Consider the following 25,541-nt stretch of genomic DNA (forward strand, 5'->3'; position numbering starts at 1 on the left):
TAGATTTGAATATGGACTTAAAAGGGTGTACAGAACAAAACGGTTGTGAACCACTGACTGTAATGCATTGTGATGGATTTCAGCTGGGACAACAGTCGCTTCGGGGTGATTCAATATTCGGATGACCCCAGGGTGGAGTTTTACATGAACCAGTTCTTTACGGCAGAAGATGTTCGTAATGGAATCGACGCCATTCCCTACAAAGGTAATGCGATGAATATATTAGCTAAAAGCCTAAAATATCTTCTCTTGATTAAAAAAATGAAAGTTTGGTTCGTTTTATTGACATTTTGTGTTATTTTGTTTAAGTTTTCCTACCAGTAATATTTTTTTCTCTTGTGTCAAAATTCTAGGTGTTTGTGTTCAGACGGTAAAAAGCAACCTTAACAAAGACAGGCGATTTTTAATTGATAAATACAACTAAAAAATCTACTTGCCGAAAATCTCGTTTTACAACGTGTATAATTTTAACAGACTTTTTTAACAAATTTGTCTCTCACTTTTATTGACAACCGATGTCTTGTCGCAGCACTGAATTTTCGTTATTTGTGTAATTGTGTATATATATATATAATAACAGGGTGTTCCGAAAGTAACTCCCAATTCCAATATAAAATTCCTATAATTTATTTTTAAAGTGTAATTTCTTCAATTAATGAATATAAAAATAAAATAGATTGCATGAAATTTTATTTAAAATTCAATATGAGCACCACCATTCGCCACCAGCTTCTCAAGTCAACCTTGAATCGCATCATCAAACCACAAGAAACTCTGGATATTTCAAACAAATTAACAAGAATAAAAAGCGAATTCACCTTGCAGATCTTAAAAGAAAAAAGAATCATTTATTTAATTGCCAAACAATTGAATTGCTGTAAATAAATCTGTTTTGCAGTAAAAAAGTGAATAGTCATGGTACAAATGTCACAATTCAACGACATTTGTTAAGCTGTTTTGTACGAAAAATGGCTTAAAATTTTAAAATAAAGTAGATGCAGCAAACATGACATCAAATCAATAAAATAGTACATTTAGTCTTCACACAATTATATCAATTACTTATTTAAAGTTCAAAAAATGTGCTAAAAAGCCATTTTTCGTACAAAACAGCCTAACAAATGTTGTTGAAATGTGACATTTGTACCATGGCTACTCATTTTTTTACTGCAAAACAGATTTATTTACAGCAATTCAATTGCAAAGCAATGCAAAAAAAGAAGAAAAAAAAATTTTTTAGAGGGAGGACAATTTATTTTTTTCAAAAATTTTAGCCCAAATCTGAATTTTCAAATTGACGTAGCACTGTCAATACTGAACCAAACGTGCTCAGATTTGGTTTGTGGGGTTTTTAGACGCAACCTAACAATTCCAGGGGGTCCCCACTGAAATTTGACAAAAAAGTGTTTTTTTGAACAACCCTAATATATACGTATGCCCGATCACCTTTCTTCGTATATCTAACCTAACAAAAAAATTATCCCAGGTGGAAATACCCATACTGGGCACGCACTGTCATTCGCCCTGCTGAGTGCCATGACCCCGGCCAACGGCGCCAGGCCTTACGTCAACAAGGTGGCCCTGATTTTGACCGACGGCAGAAGTCAGGACGAGGTTGGAAACCCGGCTAGAGAGCTGAGACAGGCGGGAGTCAAGGTAAAGAAAGTTGATTTTTCCTCTGTTTTGAATTTTGAAGCGTTTAAGGATTAATTTTATTTTATGTATTGCGTTTGTCAAACAAAATACGCTATCAAATATAAAATGTAAATGCCATGCTATTTCTTACGGTCAATTGATTTTTCCTTAGTTCTCGTTAATTGCGTTGTGCAACATTTTATTCCTACGTTTTCAGCAATTGTGTTGTGCAGCATTTTAAAGATCACTTTTGTCTTATGTAGTGCTTTTTTTTTATTGAAATACGGTATTAAATGTAAAATGTAAAGGCGTTTTTATTTCTTACTGACAATTATTGGCGATCAATTCAAATTGGTGTAATGACATATTATCTTACTGACTTTTCCGGGATGTCACAGAGTAAGGCAATAAAACAGTTCATCCTAAAAAACGTATTGTTCATACATGATCTCCTTTTCTTCTTTCTTTTTTTTAATTTTTTTTTTAGTTTTGTCAACAACAAAAAATGTACGGCTTTTGCAGTAACGCAACTACTCGCAATGCTTACAGTAAAAAGCAACTGCTCGCAATGCAAATCAACATGCATTTGCATTTCAGCTTATAGCGGTCGGAGTGGGCAACGACGCCGACGTCAACGAGTTGCGTCAGATCGCCTCACCCCCGTACGAGTCGTCCGTCTTCAAATCCGATGACTTCGATTCTATCGGAGACATTCAGGCGGCGCTGTCCGCCAAACTTTGCGAGTCAAAGCGTACGTATTTGCTTCTTCAATTGTCCAGTTGTTCTTACGGCAAATTTTATTCAAGTGCCAACGTTTCGACCGACCTATTCGAGCGATCTTCTTCAGGGCAATATATTTGCAACTAAAGGCGAAAACATATATATATACCAGACAAACAATAAAAGAAAGAAAACATGAGCCTCGTTCTAAAACACCGCGAAAAAAAAGAAATAAACAACCGATTACCGGACAATGCGAAATAACGAGGCTGCAGTAATTACTTCTTGTTGAAAATCAATTGATAGATATTCGATACGTTCAAAACGGCACCTACTTCTATATTTTACTGGCGCTTGCGCTTCTGCTTCGAGAATTTCAATTGTTTTCACTTATACTTTGACCTGAGCACGGTTGTGCGAAAGCTTGTCGAGAATTCAATACAATTTGTCCTTGTATAGTGTCACCTGTTACCCTGCCTCTATATGGACTTCGATATTCTTACTACGTGTCTTAAACCTTTAACCATTATGCTCCATAATTACAACTTGTTTCGCCATTTTATCCAACCTCAATGAAAATTCGTATATTGCCTTTATAGCCCTTGACTATTCAACTATTACCTGTCTTGTATTAGAAAGCGTACTTTGCTTGCTTTGCGTAAAGCGTTTTTCTGATAAACTTCTATTTCTTCGGGCCTACGATGCTTTAAAAAGTCTGCGCCTATAGTTCTCCAAACATTATAAATTAAAATCAGCTTATGTGTCTTGTTCCTAACATACGACCAATATACAGCAAGTCTAAACACACTTCTGTAATGTTAACTGGTCCTCAGACGTTAAGGTTTAAGTAAAAAGTACAACACGTGTTGAATTTTACTTAATTTTACAAATTTATTTCAGTTCCTCCTGGTGATCTCTGTGGATGCCCAGCGGGACCTCCCGGCCCACCAGGACCGTCCGGACCAGCAGTAAGTATCCAATGGTAGAACCTATATAGTAAAAATATTGACCCCCTTTGATTATTTCGATCTCGCCAAACGAATTTCCACAAATTGCCTCGAAGTCTTTGAAACTTTAAATGTCTTTGAATTGATTTGCGAATTGAAATGTCTTTCGAAAAACCTGTATGGTTTTTATTTTTTTTTGCAGCTTAAGTTGCATATGTTTAGAAAGCGTCGTAAAATTTTTTTTATATACTTTGTTGATGCGTAGACTGTATAAATATGTTGTATATGGATAGACCATGTCACTCACTGTTTATTTCCAATTATAGCCACAATACGACGAGCAATACAATTTTACGTCTTCAAAAACCTATAAATTTTCTTTGAAATCCTTAAAATGTCCTACTACGGCATGTAATGTTTTTCGTTCAGAAAATAAATCTACTTTTCACTTTTTACAGGGACGACCCGGTGCAGCAGCCAAGGGGGAGAAAGGAGATGCCTTCAGCGTTGTACACGTCGTAAGTTTACTTGAAAGAATTTTGTATTACATTAAAGTTTTTTTCCACCTTGTTTTTTAATACTATTAGCAGTAATTAATGGGCAATAACTCTACTTCGTCGGCTCAAAAAGGGAATTGGGACTAAAAACGTTTTTATCAATTAACAGTGGGTTAAGCTTGGATGCATTTATTTTAGAAGTGTTCTAAATACTTAACATTTCTTGTTCTAATACCCTTAACATTTCTTCTAATACTCATATCCTAATAAGAAAGCTGTATGCTATGAGATCGTTTTGGATAAGATCGAAATAAGAACAACATGAACGTCGGAATAAAACACCAAAAATAGGACTAATACCTAATAGTCGCACTAACGTATAAATCAAATTAAGTTCTAAATAAGACCTAAATGTCCAGAATCAGGCCTATTTTTACCTAACCCCATTTCACACCCTTAAGTACATCACTAACTAACTCCCCTAGCAATTTCAGTCCTAACCCATTTTCCAAACTTTTCAACCGTAACCCTTTTTATTGATTTATTTATCTCAAAACATTTTGGAATATCTCTTAAAATATCCAATTTTTCGTTTCAGAACTACAAAGACCAAACCATTACGGCACGAAACGGCGATGGTAGCGTGGTGGACGTCAACTTGCCAGACAACCTCAGAACTGTGAGTTACTGCGTGTGTTGAACATAAGCAATTCGCTTCCTCGCCAAGTTGAATGCGATTACACGGAGATAATAGTTTTTATGTTCAGTTTGACTTTTCAACAGTGTTGTAAACAAGTCAGTTTTGAAATGACTTTAGTCCCAGTCAAGTCATTCGTGAAATAACTTCAGTCTAAGTAGTTTAAAAATTATTAAAATTGTTTCAAGACTCAAATTTATATAAATTTTATTAAGTGAAAACACCTTTTTAACCCAAGTCGTATGACTCAATAACTTAAGTCCAAGTCAAGTTTTATGTCCGAACGATTTAAGTTAAGTCAAGTTATTTGATCAGAACAACTTAAGTCAAGTCAAGTCATTTAAAAACGTGACTTCAGTAAGTCAAGTCATTACAGCTCTTCTTTTTAGTAGTATTTGTATGACATAAAAAGTGTTTTAAAAAAATGCAAATTTTGACCCAAAAACTCCAACGAAACCTATGTTTCAATCTATACAACTGCGTTTCTCCTTAACATTCTATATTGCATAAAATCTTCATCATCATCTGTTGTTTCGAAGAAAGATCTTTGTGGTAATTTAAAGAAAAAATCCTTGTTTTGCAAAAGTAAAGTCGATGTGGTAGAACACTGGACGAAAATAGCATTTTAAACTTTAACCAAAAAAACAAAAGAAAAAACGAAAATTTAGGTTAACAGATGCTCTTTTTTTAGGGACGCGACGCTAGAGGCAGAAACTTCTTCTCGATGCCAGGACCTCCCGGCGCCCCGGTTAGTACCCCCGCTCACTTGCATGTCCCCCTAAAAACCTACCGTCCTCGTCGTTGAAACTAAAAACAAACAACTCCTGTTACTCACAAGCGTAGCTGTTTGTTTTCAACTTTTGTAGCAAGTTCAAAACAGTGTATTGGCGCCTTGCGTGCGTTGAATGCGCATGATATTATTATTCATGGACGGCCTAATGCGCGATTGAAAAGTCCTTTGCGGCCTTTTCAGTGCATTATGCGTTTGCTGACCCCCCCTTAATACCGTCACACTTATTTTTTAATATAGAGCAGTGGTTCCTAAACATTCGAGTGTTTATAGTTGCTTCGTAAAACAAGAGTATTCTTTGGCTCTTTTAAAGGGTAACCAAATACGAATATTTCTCTATCCTGGCATATTACTTATATTTTTTTTAAATACCGATTTTAAGTTCGTTTTAACGGTTAAATGTATATAGCAGGCGTGGGCAAATTTTGATATAATGTTTCCTTTTATTAATAATATTATTATTATTGGGTAATTGTGACAAAACAGTAATGTTTTTTTTTTCATAGAACACCGCATTAATTGACATGTTTTAAAAAACATCAATTTTGGTCTCCAGAGCCTACTCAAGTAAATGGCAAAAATAAACTTTAGTCCACTTTACAAATTTCTATCCCATGAATGTGGCTCTTTGATCATTTAAGTTTCAAAATGCGTGTCGCTTTGCTAGAAGTCAAAATTACCTCTCAAAAGCGATCAAATTGTCCCCTTTTGGGTTAAAATTCCCTTCGTTTATGAACCACTGCGTTAGTTGGTCTTCGGTTTGTGACTGATACACTTACACGTCATTTAGTTGCAAGTGAAATAGAAAAGGAGCTTATCGCGCTTGCATGGGAGCGATTTCGCGATTTTTTTTTAATTTTAGGCGATGCTTCAGCGCTCGGTTTAAACTTCTGTCCACGTGCGTGTGGTGATGCATTTATTTTCCGAGAAAATCGAAAAGTTTATAAAATGTTAAATTTACCAGAGCATTACACGTTTTGTGTTTCTTTATTTTTTGCATTGATTATTATTTTGCAAGGCTCGTTTATTGCTTTTTGTGCCATTACCCACCAATATTTTTAATGTTTTGTGTATTTTATTTAATTAAAGAAGGCTTTAAATTGATAGCGGTATAGCTTCTGTCTAAAAAAACATTCACCAGTTGGGCAAACTACATTTATCGTAGACAAAGTTTGTTTTTTTGTTTGGATTTTTACCCGACATTTTCGTCAGCTTTCTTGAAAAAACATTTTTCTGAAACAAAATCAACTCAAAACTGAGCGAAATCAAACCTTTCTGACGCGAAGTAAAATCAAAGTATAATTTCTCTATTTTCGGCTCTGAAAAGCTTTAAAAAACACACAAAAAAATAGCGCTCATGCAAGTTTGCCGCGATAAGCTCCGCCGATGCTGTGCCAATGCTGCTTCGCGTTTGTTCTCATACATACATACACATATGATGCATGGAGAAGCTGCATTAGAACACGCGGTATACACAACAACTAACCGTTGTCTACGCCGTCGTTGTTTGGCGTCGCAATTCCGCGCGCCGTAGCTCCGTCTTCCCCCGAAATAACTTAACCCTTGGCTTTTTGTTCATTTGTTTCGCTTCCTCTACGGCTCTCTCATTGGTGTCATCGAAAAATGGCTCGCTCGCCCGACGCCTTGGCTCTCGACGCAATTACAGGGCCCGTCCGGTACACCGGTAAGTTGTGTGGCGTTGCTGCGGCTCACCCCGCCGACCTTGTAATTTGTTTTCTTTTTTATTGTTGTTGGTTTTTTGTTGTACTTGTGCTTGCCGTTTGCTCGGAACGAATGCTGCTTCGCTTATACTGGCTCGTGCGGTGTTGTTTCTCGTTTTGATTAACTGTGTAGAGGTTTAGTTTTGCCGTGCTCTTTTCTAGAAGGAATGCGTAGGCTATATACGTACTCTGTAGCGTGCATGGTCGACACAGGGTCATGTATATTGTATATACATACAGGTAGGGTATGTCGGACCTCAAGTATATGTCTAAAAATCGACGTTTAAAGCGGTAAGGAAATAACTTCAGCCAGGAAATTTCATCTTGTCGTGCTAGTTGCTTTATTTATACCAAAAATGCTCCGTTTGTTGTGTGTTTGTCATATGTGGAGCACTATTTTACCGAAAGTTAATTTGAGCAAACTGAGAAATGTAACTTAACGGTGTTTTGGCGAAAAGTCGTGATATTTACATAGTAAAAATTTGTTTTAGACACAAAGCGTTCTAATTAATGCAATGGGGGTCCGTTGTGAAAAACTATTACGTATTTTGTACCTCCCAATGCCCCTTTTCTGACATTATAATAACCAAGACGTTAACCGTAAAGTTCCTAACATGCAGCCTTTTCGTTACATAACACATCTTAAAACCCGTTTAGGGCAAGGACGGCAGACCTGGACCGCAAGGAGCTGCCGGACCACCAGGACCGGAGGTAAAAAACGTCTTTTTTGTACTTTTTTCTAGTATTTGTAGTTTTGTGACACCATGCCAACTTTTTCTTTAAAATATTGTTTTGGGATAGTCGTATGCTACTACAGGGTTGCCACAAAGTTTTAAATTGTTTGCTTAGGAAGCCTTGAAAATAATGCAAAACAAAATTTTTAACTATTTGTTACTGTGCTGATCATGCCATTTATACTGTTGTTATTTTTCGAATTTTTATATTTAAAAAACGTTTAAAAAAAAAAAAAGAGTATTAGGTATTTGAAAATCTAAAAACAGATTTATCCTATTGTACGTTAAACAGCCAGCTTAACTGCCTCATTGAAAGTGACAAAGGTGGAAACATTAAACCTTGATATTGTAACCCTAACTTTGGCGCATAATGGTTTAGGCTTGTAGTAAGACGTAATAAGAATGTCGAAGCCCATACAGAAGTAGGTATCGTTTTGTGAACATTTCAAATAAATCCTATAATAATGACTAGACATTGTAAACTTTAAGATAATGGTTTGAGGTTGTAGTAAGACGTAATAAGAATGTCGAAGCCCATACAGAAGTAGCCTACTCCAACCATTATGTTCCAAGGTTTATTGCCAGCCACTATGGAGAAAATTCAAGAAGCACTCTACAGTCTACGCAACCTACTTCTGTATGGGCTTTAATATTTTTATTACGTAACCCTAACTTTTTCCCAAACTCTTTCTACTGAGTAGATCTGTCAACATTACTTCCTTTTACCAGTCATTAAGTTTCTGCTTTAACTTGCAGGGTCCGAGAGGCGACCGCGGTCCACGAGGACACGACGGAAATGACGGAATCGACGGACTCAACGGACAACCGGTAAGTGATTAGCGTTCAAGCACTTTCTATCGCGTTAAGTCAGTGTTTCTTTACCTTTCTTCGCCGCGACTCAAATACTATAAGCGTAAATTTAATAGCGAAGCTTTGGCGACCCAATGTTTTCATTGAACTGTTTGCAAGCTTATTGTGATCCAAGAAAAAACAAGACAGTAGCATTATTAAATTTAAATTAAATCAATATAGGTCATGTCTTTAAGTGCTTTTGCAATTTGGGTAAATTTTGGAGAAATCTTGCTAAGAATCAACTACTTCTACAAAACACTTTGTTAATCCACCGACTATACCTTGAGGTCCTTACCTGCAAAAGCAGGGATTATCTTTTTTATTGCTGAAAAAATGTATTTCCTTTTTTAAATTACGCACTAAGATGTTAACTAGGCCTTCATGGACCCCTAAAACTAGTCCACTGAGTTTAAGAATCCCTGACCTAATGAAAGTTGGGAAGGTAAAATTGTTTCTATAAAAGGCTATCATGCCTCAAAGATGTACACGTTTATCTCATGTGTTAAATTATTATAAATGTGATGGCTAAGGAAAGAAATCTCGTAATTTTTGTTTGTTTTTCTACTAATTTTGGATTATTAACGTAAAGTATTTAATTGCAGGGCACACCTGGAAAGGCTGCAAGACCGGCGCCCCCTAGCGGAATCAGCTCGAACGAGAAAAAGCGCATGATGGCGCAACTCGAGGGAACAGCACGAAGATACGCCGAGAGTAAGTCATTTTAATTCTAAAAAAACTCGCAGCTCATAAAGTTAAGTGGGCTGGCATTTAGCCCAACCTGTCGCTTCTTGATAGGTGCTATTTTTTATTTTCGTCCGTCTTTTTTTTTTCTTTTTTTCTACCAGCGTAAAGCGTTGCCATATAGCAGTAATAATTTACAAAAATTTATATGTTAAGTAAGATCATTTCATAGGATAGGTAAGATAATGCTCTTCCAGTACAACTACTTGAACTTACAAGGAAAAATATCATTTTGATCAAGTAACAGTAAATAAATTGATTCTGTTTTTTTGCTTTTTTATTCAAAGTTTTATCTTACGTTGACACTTCATTAATACTAAGTAGATAAATTGCGTAATTAACAAAAATTCCATTATTTAAGAAACAAGAATAAAATTCAGTAATTACGCGGTACTCGTTAGTCGTTACCAAATCAAGACGAGTAAAAAAATTCACAAATTACAAAAGCAGTCGTTATCCAAAAATATTCCCTCGCTTTTCATTTTACTTTGTGTGAAATATTCCATAAACAATAATTTGATGTGATTTTTTCCTTCTTTCAAACAGTGGAGGTGCGGAGGGTAATCGAGCGGAACGACGTTGTGACGCGCGACACTCGCTCTCCCCCCAAGCTGGTTGTCGGACCCCCCGGCCCACCCGGACCCCGTGGACCCCAGGTAAGTCCCAAACTTCCTATTTGGCCGTTTTCACGGTATCTTCAATAGTACTGCACTTTAGTTGCATCTGTCTTGTTGGCAATTGATGACCAACGCACTAAATCTTTCTACACCTATATTGACTAGTATACGAAATTAGAATGTTAAATTGGGCTTAAATCAGTGGTTCTTAACCTTTGCTAACCTGCCTAACTCCTTGGTTTTAAGATTTAGTTGAACCCTAACTTTAGCTCAGTCACAAAAATATACCACATGCAAAGTATAGTGTAGATGTTTGCTTGTGTGTTGTGTGTTTGTTTGTTTATTCATTTTATGTTGTTGAATTAGGTATTTACCACTTTAATATGCTATGTCGCCAACTGACATTGTCCCGGCGGTGTAAACTAATCATCAAATTAATGTTAGGTTAAAAATTTGTAAAAACGCGACTATTTGCAAAAAACTATGCCCGAATTTTGCGTCGTAAGTACTCTTAAATATTTAGAGTACGTTTGGCCGTTCAATCTGGCTACCGATTAATATTTTGTCCCTCCTATACCGTAACTAGTTTTTTCCAGGTGATTAATAGCTTTTAGCGTTGAGAAGGTTAATTTTACCTCTGTCAACCCACTCTTTTTGGTAAATTTACATTTTAAGGTGAAAATTGCTGCGTTAATGGATGGCAAACTATAGCGAAAAACCCTATGTTGGACAAGTACCAATACTATCGCTTTGTATCGGGTGTCGACTCCAAACCGATATTATCGGTCATCCCTAATCATCAGTATTCCTAATTACCACGCTTTCTTTATTCAGGGTTACGAAGGCGCACAAGGAGTAGCTGGACAACAGGGCGTACAAGGTCCTACAGGAAAAACTGGAGCTAAAGGTGATAAAACAAAGTTATAAGTCGCTTTTTGCAACGCATTTCATAAATTTACGTTGATTTAAATCTAAGATCTAGCGTTATTTATTGCCAAATTTCTCGTACGTCTTGGCCAAAATTAAAAACATAAACGGCACACATACTGATGTTTGGAGCGCCATAAAAGTGTTTTGGCAAGTTAAAAGTAAACTACCGAAATTTATCACCAAAATGTGGACGTTTTTCCATTCTTTCACTCGTTTACGCTCAAACTGCTTACATAAGGTAGACTGAATTTTAAATCCCATATCTAAGACTACCTTAGCAGCAGTATATATATTGAGCTTTCTTCAACATGTTTAAAATGGATAAAACATTATTTGCAAGGTTCACAAAATGCTATACCTACTTTGTATGGGCTTTGATATTCATTCTCCGTCTAACGACAACCTTCAGAAATCATGCTCCACTGATCATTATTACTAACGGGCAAAACAGTAAAAAATAGACAACTGTTCAAGTCAGCAAATGTGCTAAAGCTAGCAGTCGTTAAGTGGCATGGGCATCTCCTCCGTAAAAAATGCGACATAAAAAATCCTTGTTTTTTTTTGCAGGTTCGATGGGTGATAAGGGCGCACGCGGCACACCTGGGGTCGGACAGCGGGGACCAGCTGGACCCAGAGGTAAGAGTCCCTCTTGTCACCAAAAATTACAAACAAGGGCAAACAGTCCGGTGCCAAAACAGCGGTGCTTAATCGTCCGATAGCCTCATAACACGTTTTAACGTTAATTAGGCATTTTAGGTCTTATTCTGACCAGTTTAGAACTTATACTATTTGGATTTAGTCCTGTTTTGGTCTTATTCCGTGTTGTGTGTTATTCCGAGGTTGGTTTTAAGTTCGGTCTTAGCTGTATGATCCTTTAAAAGCGATCGGGTTGTAAAAGGGGTTAATCAAAAACAAACGTATTATGAACTTAGCTCCTAGGCCAACAATCTTTTTGGCCTAAAGGGCAATTTCTTGTCATTTAGATAATGACCTAAACCTAGCGAAAACATTGTTATTGGAATAATGCAAAAACGATTTTTACTTGAAACGTTTATATGAACAGAAAACAATAGTTCATAAAATGTAAACAAGTGTAATGTCAGTGTTTAGCCATTTTATTGAGAAAATTTACAAATTGTTTTTCTTTAATCAGGCCAATGAATGATGCTTTTTTAACTTTATTTTCTGTTTTTTTCTTACTGGGAACGTCGAATATTGCCAAACATTTTGATTTCGTCGATTTTTAACTTTTTTTGGATGTTCCAAATAAAATCCTATCCTATCCTATGCTTACGTGATTACATTTTCCAAATTCCCAGGTCGTCCGGGCAAGAAGGGTCAGAGCAAACGGGGCTTACCCGGACAACGAGGACCCCGTGGCCCACCAGGACCCCCGGGCCGGGTCGTATATAGGAAGAGGGGCAAGAAAATCCAGTGAGGCGTGAAGCGAAACAAAGTCTGCGTTTCTATTCCATCTACTTCTACCTTTTCAGTTTTCGCCAGAGTGGATTTTTTCGATTTTTGCTGTAAAGAGTGGGTTGTCTTGTGTTAAAAAAAAAAACTGTACAGCGACTAACTACTGATTATTTAAAGCGTTTTGCTTTTTGGGGCAAAAAAGGCAATTTTTTGTTGAGGAACCCACATTCACATTTATTTAAATCTGTTATTACCTTTTGTATGGTACTTGAATTCTATATATAAAATATTGAAAACTATTGATTTGGACAATTTTCGAAAAATTATTAATTTCTCGAATATTAGGAGTTCTTCTCATACAAAACTATACCAAGTTTTTACAACCTGTTGCAAGCTCATGTCGGAACATAAATTGTATTACAAAAATATCGTTGCAAAAGATTTTTTCCTAAATACCTCTTCCGGTCCTAAAACCTATTTTACTTTTTCTCATAAAATGGTGAGTTGTTTTTTTATTGCTGTCTACAATTTGTCCGTAGTTCCACAAGTTTTGCTCTCGTAATGTAAATGTTCCATCTCGAAAAAATTCCTCCAACTAGTTCAAAATCTTGTTCAAACTTAGGCAAATTTCAAGTTCGTATAGCTGAAAGTGTCTACCCATGTTCTTATGCAGAATTTGTACAAAAACCTGCAAATTATACGTTGCTTCCTTTTTAAACATTTGTCACCACAAGGCAAGTAGCACCCGTGTGTGTAAATGTGCATAGTCGTTTACCTATTCAGCATCACAGAACCTCGCATGGCGGTTCTCTATTGACCGTTTTTCTTTTCGTTGTTGTATTTTACGTGTAAACCTGCTTGCTGTTTTTAACGCTCCATTTATGTCTATACGATGTGTGTAAGACGTTTTTTCCACCTGTAATAACACCACGAATTTTATCAAGAGTAGAAAGTGGCTTTTAACTTAACAAGTGAATTAACACACGGGAATAATATGTTTTTTAAGCCACCGAGGTTGTGTAAGTGTATACTTTCGGCCTGTCTGTTTTGTTTGATCATTTTTAGCTTGGAAACCTGTTGCTTGTTAATTTGTGATACAACCTAAACAAAAGACGCCGAAAATTCTCGGACTGTGCTGTTTTAAGTTCACGTTCTCGTCTTCGCCACGTTATACCAGCTAATAAATAGGCAAATAATATAAGACTCTACAGCAGTGTTTCTCAACCTTTTTTACTTGGGGCGCACGACATTTTAAAAAGTGGCGGCGCACTTGCGAGCGAAGCGAGCTCGATATTTTATAGGTTTACCTGTATTTCTCTTAAATTGCTTGTAATTTTTTGTTATAGGCTTTATAGTTGCATGTCTTTAAAGGGACTTTAGCCTTGAGACCAAAATAAAAACAATATCAACTTTGGAACAAAAGACAGTTAGGAATATGGCGAAAATAGGACAAGGCCTATACAACTTTTTATCTAACCCCAAAGCCCTCCTTAGCTATCACTAACTCCCCAAATATTTTCAAAACTAACCCAATTGCTAACACCACAAACTACCTGTCCATTAGCCCAAACAGGGGCAAAAAATCCAGGGCCAAAACAGCGGCGCCCAAAAGTAGACAGCAAACGGCCAATGCCGGACAGGTGTCCCCAATCATCCCATACCCTTTCCCTACAGTCTAGGGCTTATTTTGTCTAGTTTAGTCATATTCCGACTAATTTTGGACTTATTTCGACATGTATAGGTCTTATCCAGACTATTTTATATTTTAGTCTGTCGTGGTTATTACTGCGAATTTGGCGTTATTAGGTCGCTGCTGATTGTTGCGTTGTAGGTCATATATTGTTGCTTTGTAGGTCTTATTGTGTTTTCCACTTGAAAGTACTGTGGAATCAATGGGCTATGCTTAATAGGAAAGTAAAAAAATACATGTTTTATATATACTAAATTATTTTTTATTTTGCTCGCGGCGCACCTGGCAGCCTTTCATGGCGCACCGGCTGAGAAGCGCTGCTCTGCAGTGTTGCGTTTTAAGGTGTAAGCAAAATAGCTGCGGACGGTAAATTGTGAAAGAAAATAAAAACCCTGGATTTTTGTTGAGGAACCCACATTCACATTTATTTAAATCTGTTATTACCTTTTGTATGGTACTTGAATTCTATATATAAAATATTGAAAACTATTGATTTGGACAATTTTCGAAAAATTATTAATTTCTCGAATATTAGGAGTTCTTCTCATACAAAACTATACCAAGTTTTTACAACCTGTTGCAAGCTCATGTCGGAACATAAATTGTATTACAAAAATATCGTTGCAAAAGATTTTTTCCTAAATACCTCTTCCGGTCCTAAAACCTATTTTACTTTTTCTCATAAAATGGTGAGTTGTTTTTTTATTGCTGTCTACAATTTGTCCGTAGTTCCACAAGTTTTGCTCTCGTAATGTAAATGTTCCATCTCGAAAAAAGTCCTCCAACTAGTTCAAAATCTTGTTCAAACTTAGGCAAATTTCAAGTTCGTATAGCTGAAAGTGTCTACCCATGTTCTTATGCAGAATTTGTACAAAAACCTGCAAATTATACGTTGCTTCCTTTTTAAACATTTGTCACCACAAGGCAAGTAGCACCCGTGTGTGTAAATGTGCATAGTCGTTTACCTATTCAGCATCACAGAACCTCGCATGGCGGTTCTCTATTGACCGTTTTTCTTTTCGTTGTTGTATTTTACGTGTAAACCTGCTTGCTGTTTTTAACGCTCCATTTATGTCTATACGATGTGTGTAAGACGTTTTTTCCACCTGTAATAACACCACGAATTTTATCAAGAGTAGAAAGTGGTTTTTAACTTAACAAGTGAATTAACACACGGGAACAATATGTTTTTTAAGCCACCGAGGTTGTGTAAGTGTATACTTTCGGCCTGTCTGTTTTGTTTGATCATTTTTGGCTTGGAAACCTGTTGCTTGTTAATTTGTGATACAACCTAAACAAAAGACGCCGAAAATTCTCGGACTGTGCTGTTTTAAGTTCAAGTTCCCGTCGTCGCCACTTTATACCAGCTAATAAATAGGCAAATAATATGAAACTGAAGTGTTGCGTTTTTAAGGTGCAGGCAAAATCGCTACGGAAGGTAAAACTTATTTGTCCACACCCTGGACAAATAATTTAATAAATTAGTGGCACATTAGGCCTAATATTGGGTGGAACTACTTAATTTAATTGAATCTTTTAATTTAAAAAAAGAAAAACAATATACCATATCAATTTTTTTGATCAATTTTTCTTATTAGATCATAGTTAAGACGTCAGTTGTCGTACAGGTACGTTTTTCCAAAAATATTGGGTATCGGTAAAGAAGAGTATTAAAAGGCAGCACAAGTAAAACAAATGGTTAGGAGTTGTTATGGGGAGTTTTAATTCGGGTAAATAAGTATGGATAGAGATTACAGATGTCCGATAATATCGGAGCCGATACCCGATGACAAGTTTTAGTATCGGTACTGTTCCGATAGTAAGGTGGTATCGGTGCCGATCCGATAACAAATAAACATAGGAATTTCGTCATCGATTTTTGTCTTGAAACACAAACTTATCAATTAATATTAGTTTAACATCTATAGTAACTAACCTAATAACACTAATAAAAATTTTTAACCTTGAAAAAATTACCTTTTTGTTTGGGCATAATTATGACGTCATTTAGGGTAGGATCGCGATACTTTTGTCTAAAATATCGGATATCGCATTAAAATGTCAAGTATCGCAGATCCCTAGTACTGTGTTGTGAACAAGTCATTTTAAAATGAAAAAAAGTCCCAGTCAATTTATTTGTAAAACAACTTAAGTCCAAGTCAAGTCTTATTGGATAAATAACAAGTCAAGTTCAAGTCATCAGTTGCGCAAGTCAAGTCCCACTCCAGTCATAATTAGAGCAAGTCAACTTCAAGTCACGTCCTTGTCATACAAATAAAACGTTAAACTATTAGAATATTTTAACTCGAACGATTAAGAACAATAACTGAACTAAAAATTAAGAAAAACGCAACATGTAGCAAGCAATTTGTCTTATTTGAATTAAATAGCTCAACCTTATATAACAATACTTAAAGAAAACACTACATTTCAACCCAAGTCATTTGTCGCAGAGACTTAAAGTGAAGTCAAGCCATTTGTCCGAAAGACTCAAGTCAAGTGATTTGAAAACAGTAACTTAAGTGCACTTAAGTCATGTCATTGACTTAAGTCATTACAACACTGCCCAAGTATAGATATCGATGAATTTTATTTTAGCTGAGCGTGAGAAAATAAAACGTTTCGCGAGATGCATTAAGCATCTACCTTAGCTAGAAGGTCGGCACAAGGACGAACTCTACTAGAACGAGACGCAAGACTAACAAAACGCCAGGCCAAGGTCCAATATGGGTTGAACTGCCACAAATAGCCTGGAAAAGATTAACTGCCACCCCCATTGTTCACGTACAAGTCGCTTATCGATCAATACAAGGTTGCGCAACCTTTTGCTTCCGCCGATTTCGCTACCTGTTGATCCTCCTGCTTCCCTTTCAAGTCTTGCAACCGATCGAGGTCCACCGAATATTTCGCTGAGTCGAAAAATAGCTGATTTTCGTTGATATTGCGACTTTCGTGCTCGGCAAAGAAGAAGATTTTAAGAAAATCGATAAAAAGTAAAGGTAAGTTTATCGAATTAATTGTCTTTAATGGTTAACATTAAAAATAAAAGTGTTAGGATTTTAGAGCGAACGATATGAATAATTAAACAGCAAACCTATAGGATAAATTATCGCCTAATTTGTATCTTAATTTTAGTAACAACAGGAATGTCGTTTTGTTATAAAAAAATGACTCATTACATTACGAAAAACAAAATAGACCTAGAGTCCACATGATATTTTGTTCAGCTTTTAAATACATACTATTCAGGCCCAATAGCCCAAAAAAGAGTTATTCAGCATTGCTAGCATTTGGGGTCACAGTATTTTGCGCAATGTACGCACAATAGCCTAAATGAGTGGTAGGAAAGTGTTTTCCCCGTGCTGTTATTTGTTAGACCTTCTAACCTTTTTTGTTTAATTTTTTCGATATTGCTGCTAATATGCTAAAAGAAAACGTTTGGGAATCCCTGAATAACCGAAGATCCGCGAGCAACAGACAGTAATGGAGATAGAATGTATTGCAAATTTGGTATATGTGCCTGTCCAAATAAAATTGAAAATTATGTCATGCACTTAATTGTGGGGTTGAGCATTTTATAACAATGGCGCGCAGAGGGGTGAATTACACTTGGTGGAAGAATCTACCTAAACTAGTAACTTTGCCACAAACGACTTAGTTGGGCAGAAAACTAACTTATTTTAGTAGATCAGGCGGTGCCATCAATTGAGCCTATAATGCAGTCATATCAGGATTGCTTTAGCCACGCATTCCAATTAGTGTTAAGGGGTTTGGATGCTATTTTTGTAACCCTAACAGCATTGGCGCCCGCACGGGGGGGGGGGGAAGGAGGGGCACTTGCCCCCCCCCCTGGAATTTCAAAATGCGATTATCAGTATTATTATATTTTTATCACGTCTTGCAATCACCATTCTATGACGTCATACTGTCACTGTTTTATGACGTCATTACTCATTAAGTCAGACGAAAAATGGGGGAATTCCCTAAGTTGAAAATTCAGGACCCCCTTTTTGATTTTCCCTTGATTGCCCCCCCCTGGAAAATTTTCTGCGGGCGCCCCTGCCTAACAGTGAAACCATAAGTGTATATGAAAGACACACACAAACATAAGTGTTTTAATAACATCTGTGATCTAGCCCCTCGGAAGTTGCTTTATGACCAACGATTACGGCTTCCGTATCAATAGTACACCGAAAAGCCATCGCATAAGTGTATACGACTGTCATCGTTTCTATATATTATGGAAAAGCGAAACACATGGAAACGATAATACAAAAGCAAATAATATGGCGAAAGTGGTCTCACGCAGTAATTTGTATCTTAGTAGGCTGTTTAATTTGCCACATACCCTAAAGTCGACAGATTGCGAAAATAGCAGTGCTTTACATTTATATCGCATGCAATGCAACTATTATAAATATGTGTTTTTAAGTACATTTTCCCATTGGGATTGCATTTTATATGCGATCAAAATTAGTTTGTTTTTTATCCGTAAGAACAAACCGCAAACGGCATGATTTTCTCGAATTTGTAGCTTGCAGCAACAAACTACAGCCAAAGCCTAAAAACAAGCAACCTGTAGCGACTTACAAGATTGATTGAAGGCCCTCATTTCGCAATTAATGGTGTATTTGCTGAGCGGAGCGGTGCAGCGTCGGCAAATGAAGTGACCAAATATTTGAGTACCGACGTGCGCGTTTACACAAAGGGACCCTCGAGTGCACTGCATCAGCTCAACCAACATGCTTTTCTATTTTCAGCAGCAACGCCGAACTCTACAGAAAAAGCAGAATGAGTTGGGAAGGCAAGTACGAGCTGTGCGAACAGAAGAACATGGTGCCTTACTTCAAGCTTGTCGGTACGACCACAGTTATACATAGTTCAACATAGTATTATTTCCAACTTACAACAATTTTATTAACCGGGGTCTCCATTCCAACTTGTGTTTTTTTTTAATTTACCGCCAACAAGATACTGCAATCGTATCTCAATACACACATGATATATCTTTTAAAACGAACATTGAACAAAATGGTTGAAAAGGTCCCTTTTTGATAGTGTCAATTTCTTACACCTCCCGTTAGCATTAAAAAGTTTCAACAAATAATAAATCAACACATATACAGTGGTGTATTGCCAAAACTCTCATTGTTAGACCTATTGTTTTAAAGAAAAGGTAACAATAAAGTACACTCCTTATCGCACAAAATTAGCAAGACACAGTGTTCTTGAAAAGCTCCCAAACTTACTCAAAACCTCAAGACTCGTCATACTAAACTTTTTTTAAGTTAATGTTATCAACTCTTCAATAGAAGGAAAAATCTGAAACACCAGTAACAATAACATTAACTGCATTGGCAGCGATCTTGTAGAAAATATTGTTACTTATATTTAAATAAAACAACAACCAGCTGTCCCTATTTCAACGCAACGTTTTTCATTCGCTTGTGAAAAACCCAACTTAACAACCCAATGTTTAGGTAAGTATTTTGGAGCATAATGGTTGGAGGTTGTAGTAAGGCGCAATAAGAATACCAAACCCCATACAGAACTAGGTATCTTTGTAAACTTTATGGGCTTTGATATTCTTATTAATTTAAGTAGTTCTTCGCAAAAAATTGCACAAACATGGTCCACAAAATCGTATATGCATAAATTAGGGAAACGCAGATGACGGTCCTGCTTGATGCCAAAGTGGTGCTATTAAGTTTATTGTTATTTGTCTGATAATTTACGAGAACGTCGCATTTAGGAAAATTAATGACCATAAAATTGTTTGGCAACTATAAAAGTAAACACGGTGCCATTTAGCCAACATCAGGATTGTTTTTTTGCTTTTGCATAATCATCCACCAGCAACACTTCCTTAACAAAACGTTGCGCAACTTAACGCGCATTACCCGTGATGCATCGGGACAGGCGACCACGTGCCACGTATGCAAGATTCTGGCCAATTAAAATCTGCAACGAACGCCGGCTCGCCAAAGCGGACTTTACACATTTACAATCCCTTGCACGAAACAGTGTTTGCCCGTTTGCTTGAGTGGTTAATCAGAGCGGGTAAGGCGCTGATGTCGCCGGTAATTGCAACGGCAAGCAAGGAACAAGGGTCAAGTGCCGGGTGGTTTTGTTTTTGAGAGTTTTTTCGTCTGATTTGCAAGTCTTGGTCGACCGCCGTTGATTGCTGTAACAGCAGAGCGGGCAAAGTCGTACCAGGGACAACACGATTTCATTATATAAGAGTTCATTGTTCAGCATCAAGGCTATAAGGCCTACAAGCCGAAAATACAAAAAAAAATCTCTGAAATAGTTAAGGAATTGCGTCACCTGTTTTCTGTGCATCGCACTTAGGTAGTATTGAACATTTCGAAAATGACGAGATTGCATAAGATGATAAACCTCATGTTTTCTCAAACACATTAAAAAACAAAATAATACAGTTTCATAAGTGTTAAAAATCATAACAACATTTAGCAAAAGTCGAATCACCACTATCCCAAACTCCACAGATCGCATATAAAAAGCAAACTGTGAAAGATATCTTCAACGTTCAAAAAGGTTCTGAATCATATCCCCTCTCAGGACAGTTGAAACTCGACAATATTGTACCTAAACTAAATTAAGGAGCACGTACTTTATTACTCATACAATTTAGCAATTTTTGCAATTTATACTATAATAATATGCCAATGCAGACAAGACGGACAATCCTAGCCAGTTAAAATGGGACAGTCCAATTTAATTACTTGTCAAATACAAAATTATTAAAAATATCAGGGTTGAATAAAGGTAAGCCAATGTCAAAAAGCGTTGTTTTACACTGGAGTAAGTTTTTCGGGTTTTATTACGCGCATTTCAGGATAAAAATGCAATCTGTTGAAATTTAAAATAATAGATATCAGTAAAGGTTTTGCGCAATAATGTATCTTAACTTTCTCGGGCTCTTACAACCACGAAATGTTGCTAACCACTAAATTTGTATTCAGATAGATATTTAACATTCAAACAATTCAAAAGGCACAAAAAAGGCCAATTTACATTTTCCTACGAAACATTCAGATATAGCATTTTTAAATCTGACAAAAACTAGTCCCTCTAAATTGATAAATTTCCCCTTTTGGTGTAATAAGCCCAGGGTAGTAACCGTTCGTAAGGGCGCGAAACGATTACACAACAACCGGCCGGAAAAAAAATCTCGCAAAAGTACGAACTTGGTTCGAAAGGTCGCCTGCATGTAAGAGCGGGCAACAAAAGTTGATCTTAACCCAATTCGGCGAGAGCTCCGCTGCTCCCGCTAATCCACGTCCGTCCACTCACTCCTTCCTCTTGTTTGCGCGCCCTTGTTTGCATTACATTCCTGGTGCGAGCCGGGGCGGTCGCCGCTTGGTCGCTATAAAGTTACCGGCCCTGGGTCGGCTTAGGTACAGTCACTCACCGGCGGCCCGACAGACAACAGCGGTTGCTGTTGTATTGCTTTTGTTGGTGTTGGAGTGGGTAATGGCAATGGTATACTGTGCTCGTGTAAGGGTAATTGAACCTTGGAAATGAGAAGTTCGGAACTTTGATGGTAAGTTGGCAAGAGTTTATGTTTTAGGCAAACGCAATTAAATTTAAAAGCGTTTAGGCTGGTCGTGGTAGGGGGCTGTAGTTATGACCCGGTTGGGCACTAGGTATGTTTTTAAATATAAAATTCTGAATATCTGCGCAATAAAACATATTAAGAGCTTTATAAGGAGCAAATACTTGGGACAAAGCGTCAAAAATAGGCAGGTTATAGGGATTGGTTTAGTTTGTGCCTCATCCAACTTGTATTCGATTAGGCCCTTTCAAAGCATATTCTGTAACTTTACTCTAAATTTGGGACATGTATGTCTGTGTCAAACCTTCACAATCTAGCTGTAGTGTGTCGTCGTGACTATTGGTTGTAAGCCTAACCCAGTCTAACATTTTCCTTGCTCATAATATGCTTAACACTTGACCAAAAATGGCGTCCGTTTCTTCAGGCATGGCCGACGAGGTGATCGAGAAGGCAAAGAACATGTCGTCGGTGACTGAGGTGAGCAAAGATGGCGACACGTTCACCTTCAAAACGTCGTACGGCACCTCGGGGAAGTTCACAACCAACGTGTTCACCCCCGGCGGGGAATCCACCATCTCCACCCCGAGCGGGAGGGTCCTAAAGGTGGGTGAATGTTGACCCCAGTAAATAGGAGTTTAATCAGGTCTTTGCTATTTTCTGATGGATGCATGTCATTTTGGGCAGCTGTTACTAGTCAACTTTTTGTTAGTGATGGTTAAAACTGTTTAACAAATTTTCTACAAAAGATTTTCCGGTTAGTGATGGTTAAAACTGTTAACCAAATTTCTACAAAAGATTTTCCGGTTCTTATTGTTGCAGGTATTTTTTTCTAGGTTTCGGAAAATTGAAATTCCTTTTTTTTCTTGTGCAACTATCACTCAAACTCTCAACTTCCACAACCGCCTAACCCATCGTGTTAGCCTATAACACAACCCGTTTCAAGAAAGACGGGGTTTCGGTTAGGCTTGCAAATGATTTGTAGTTGCGGCTTGTCGCTAACACCACAAAACAATTTCGATTAAGGCAGACAAACATAAATCAGTTTGAAAACCTCACTTATGTGTCTTGTGCGAGCATATTAGCACCTTTTTATAATTAGCAACTGACAATCGGTAAACAATTTAAGCCTCATCGACGTGGATTTGGCCCAGTCGCAGTTACCGTGCTTCCTCGCCCGACCTCTCACCTGATTACGTAACATAATATCGCAGTTGGGTGACGTCATCGCCAAAAAAGCGGGTCACAGCAAACTGTGACGAATCGCCGGCGCCCAGCGCAAACAGACAAGGGCGGGGCGTGCTGGGGTTAACGCCACTGTGGAAGAACGGACAGTGACATCGTCGGTTTTTTTTTCAATGAATTTACGAGGCCGGCGATGATCGGGCAAACTTTAGCGCAACGTTTTGAGGTCACTGTTTGACGTGGGCGAAGCGGTGCCTCTTTCCTTGTTAAACATTAAGCCAAAATCATCGTCGAAGGCACGCGGAGAGCAGCGGTGTCACATTATCATGAGGCCGCTCAGAGTCGATATGTCGCAATCGCTGAATGCTGCTAGAAGTTTAAGGCGTTTTGTTAGGTTAGATAGATTTTGAGCGGCCCGCAGAATTGCGTTAAACCGTTATGCGGAAAAGTGTTAAATTTACTTTACTTCAGGTTAAATTAGAAAAAATATATAAACTTATCAAGTATATGTTACGTAACCTTTAAGCAGCACCTATTCAATGCTATTCAACAAAATGAATGATGTAACTTGTAAACACATCGCCCGAAAAGATGTCTACCCAACTTAGAATCACCGTAACATAGCGAACAGTCGAACACCCATCGTGAGAGTTTCCAATTTCATAAATCAAAAAAGAGTAAGATACAGTTAGATCAGTCCCCTAACACCCTCCCCCGTAGACTTGTTTGGCCCTTACGCTGCCAGACACTCAGAAACACGATTTGCTTCCCGGCGTCGGTAATTGTGTATCTGAGTGTTTCTCTGCGTGTTTGCCGCTCACAGCATTACATGAGCTCCATCGAGGCTCGTTAGGCATCAGTCGCCAACGCCCTGCTAGGTAAACACGGGTGATTGGAAAACTAGTCGTTCTTGCGGCCACTTAAGGCGATAAAGGTTTGTAAAGTTCTGTTAAAAATACCTCGGATATTTACACGCATCCAGCAACGCACTCTGCCCACATTGTTACCACTTGAATAAACCTAACGATGGCAAAGTTCTATTTTTAAATTGAACAGGGTTCACAATAATCCTATATGGGTCTTTACTCTTTAAACCTGTGTTTAGTACGAAAATCACATTTTCTATGTTCGTTCTTATCTGCAAAGCTAAAATGTACGTTGTTTTGCAATCCAGGGCACGATCGCGTTGGTGGACGGACGCCTTGTTGGAAAGTTTGAGGGAAACCAGGGAATCACCTGCGAAATTGACCAGGACGGAAATCTGAAAGATGTAAGTTCAATGGCGACTATTCAGTGTTTTTGTTTGATTCTGAGGTGGGATTTTGCTGTTAGCATAATTATGTGGCTTGCCGATGCATATCACTTAAAGGCTAAAATATTTGACAGCTTTTTAAGAGCCAAAGTGCAAATTTCACCGATTTTTGACACGCGAATTAAGATAGAAACTTTATTAAACCTACCTCACCACCCTTTTGAAATGCGAAACTAAATTGATAACGGTAAACCTGAATTTCAAAACAAATTTCAAACAAACATTCAACAAATACCTTAAATCCTTTTAATCGAGGCCACTTTAAGAATTGTCAACCAATTCCAATATTTTGATATCTTTATTTTTGTTGACAGACGATGACTGCGGGAGACGTGACGTACACCCGAATCAGCAAGAGGCTCTAAAATTGTTCCAAAATGGACGACTTGCTTTTGCGCTTCCTAAGCTGCAACCCTGTTTTAACAGCTTGCTTAAAGTTAATTATGCGCAATCTGCTCTAAAAATCGTGATACTAATGTATTGCGAAACGACATAGTATTGCAAAGTGTAGGCGAATGATTCACTTGCTATAGAGTTACGTCATTGAAAATTGCTACCCCAAAGCGTTTGCTTGAAGAGATTTTTCGCGTTTCGTGCAATAGTATAATTAATCAACACCATATTACGAAAAGCAATATTATGTGGCGCCGTTTAACACCATTGTTACTATTTTCTTGTTAAAACAAGATTGTCCAATAGTTGACTAACACCATTGTTAAAAAAACGACATTGTGCCGCGCGATTTATCACCATTGTACGATTGTGCCAGTTCACGCAAACATTTACCGGCGAAAAATGAGATTTACTGTTTGTCGCCAATTGCAGACGCTTCCTGTGTCGTAACGTGGTGCGAATAAACAAAACCATCCAACGCTATAACACGGACTTTGCATTTTGCGGCCTTGAAAAGCAAATCGGGTCGCATCAGCCTACGAAAACAGCTTTATAATAACAGCAGCAGCAGCAGAAATCGGCAGTAAGTGCAGCAGAAGTCTCTTATCGTACGGTGCCAGTCACTCCGTGCGTTTGCATGCGATAAGGCGGGCAAACACTGTGGGGCAAAAAACGACGAACTTTGCTCGCAATTTGAGTCGCAAGACAATCACAGAGCCGGCTTGTCACGAGTAAACAAGACGGGGTTGCGCATAAGAGGCGCGCAGGTGCCTTCGCTCCGCCGGGCAAACAGCCGGGGACGGAACGGGCTGATAAGACGCACCACCACCACTGAGATTAATCGTTAACACATGGCACCTTTTTTTGCGCACGACACACTCTCCTGTCTTGACTTATTGCGGCCGATACTTTGTAACAAAGCGAGTGAGACCTATTTTTTGCTAAGTTTGAAACTGCTTGAATCGCGAGCAGTCGAGAAAACTTGTTTAATATGTTGGACATCAGCACAACTAAATCTATACAAGCTAAATTCAAACAAATATACCATTTTGAATATTTATATCTGGGGTCAATAACCGAAGAGATCA

General features: G+C 37.7%; 2 protein-coding genes across 2 annotated transcripts; both read left to right on the forward strand.

The window, feature by feature from the left end:
- The first annotated feature begins 42 nt into the window (after window positions 1–42).
- Window positions 43–12,351, forward strand: LOC146157328 (uncharacterized). The gene is made up of 15 exons (XM_083388175.1): window positions 43–205; window positions 1,487–1,656; window positions 2,233–2,386; window positions 3,256–3,323; window positions 3,761–3,820; window positions 4,398–4,478; window positions 5,188–5,244; window positions 6,953–6,970; window positions 7,665–7,718; window positions 8,498–8,569; window positions 9,196–9,304; window positions 9,881–9,990; window positions 10,786–10,858; window positions 11,449–11,517; window positions 12,201–12,351. The coding sequence occupies exons 1-15, from the start codon at window positions 73–75 to the stop codon at window positions 12,317–12,319; spliced, it is 1,347 nt and encodes a 448-aa protein (XP_083244301.1). The 5' UTR covers window positions 43–72; the 3' UTR covers window positions 12,320–12,351.
- Window positions 12,352–18,778: 6,427 nt separating this feature from the next.
- LOC146157329 (gastrotropin-like) lies at window positions 18,779–24,425 on the forward strand. The gene is made up of 4 exons (XM_083388551.1): window positions 18,779–18,845; window positions 21,991–22,169; window positions 23,923–24,018; window positions 24,375–24,425. Exons 1-4 carry the CDS (start codon window positions 18,779–18,781, stop codon window positions 24,423–24,425), a joined length of 393 nt encoding a protein of 130 aa, XP_083244677.1.
- Window positions 24,426–25,541: the final 1,116 nt, after the last annotated feature.

The sequence above is a fragment of the Ascidiella aspersa genome, chromosome 4, assembly GCF_963924565.1.
Source record: "Ascidiella aspersa chromosome 4, kaAscAspe10.2, whole genome shotgun sequence".
NCBI lineage: Eukaryota > Metazoa > Chordata > Ascidiacea > Phlebobranchia > Ascidiidae > Ascidiella > Ascidiella aspersa.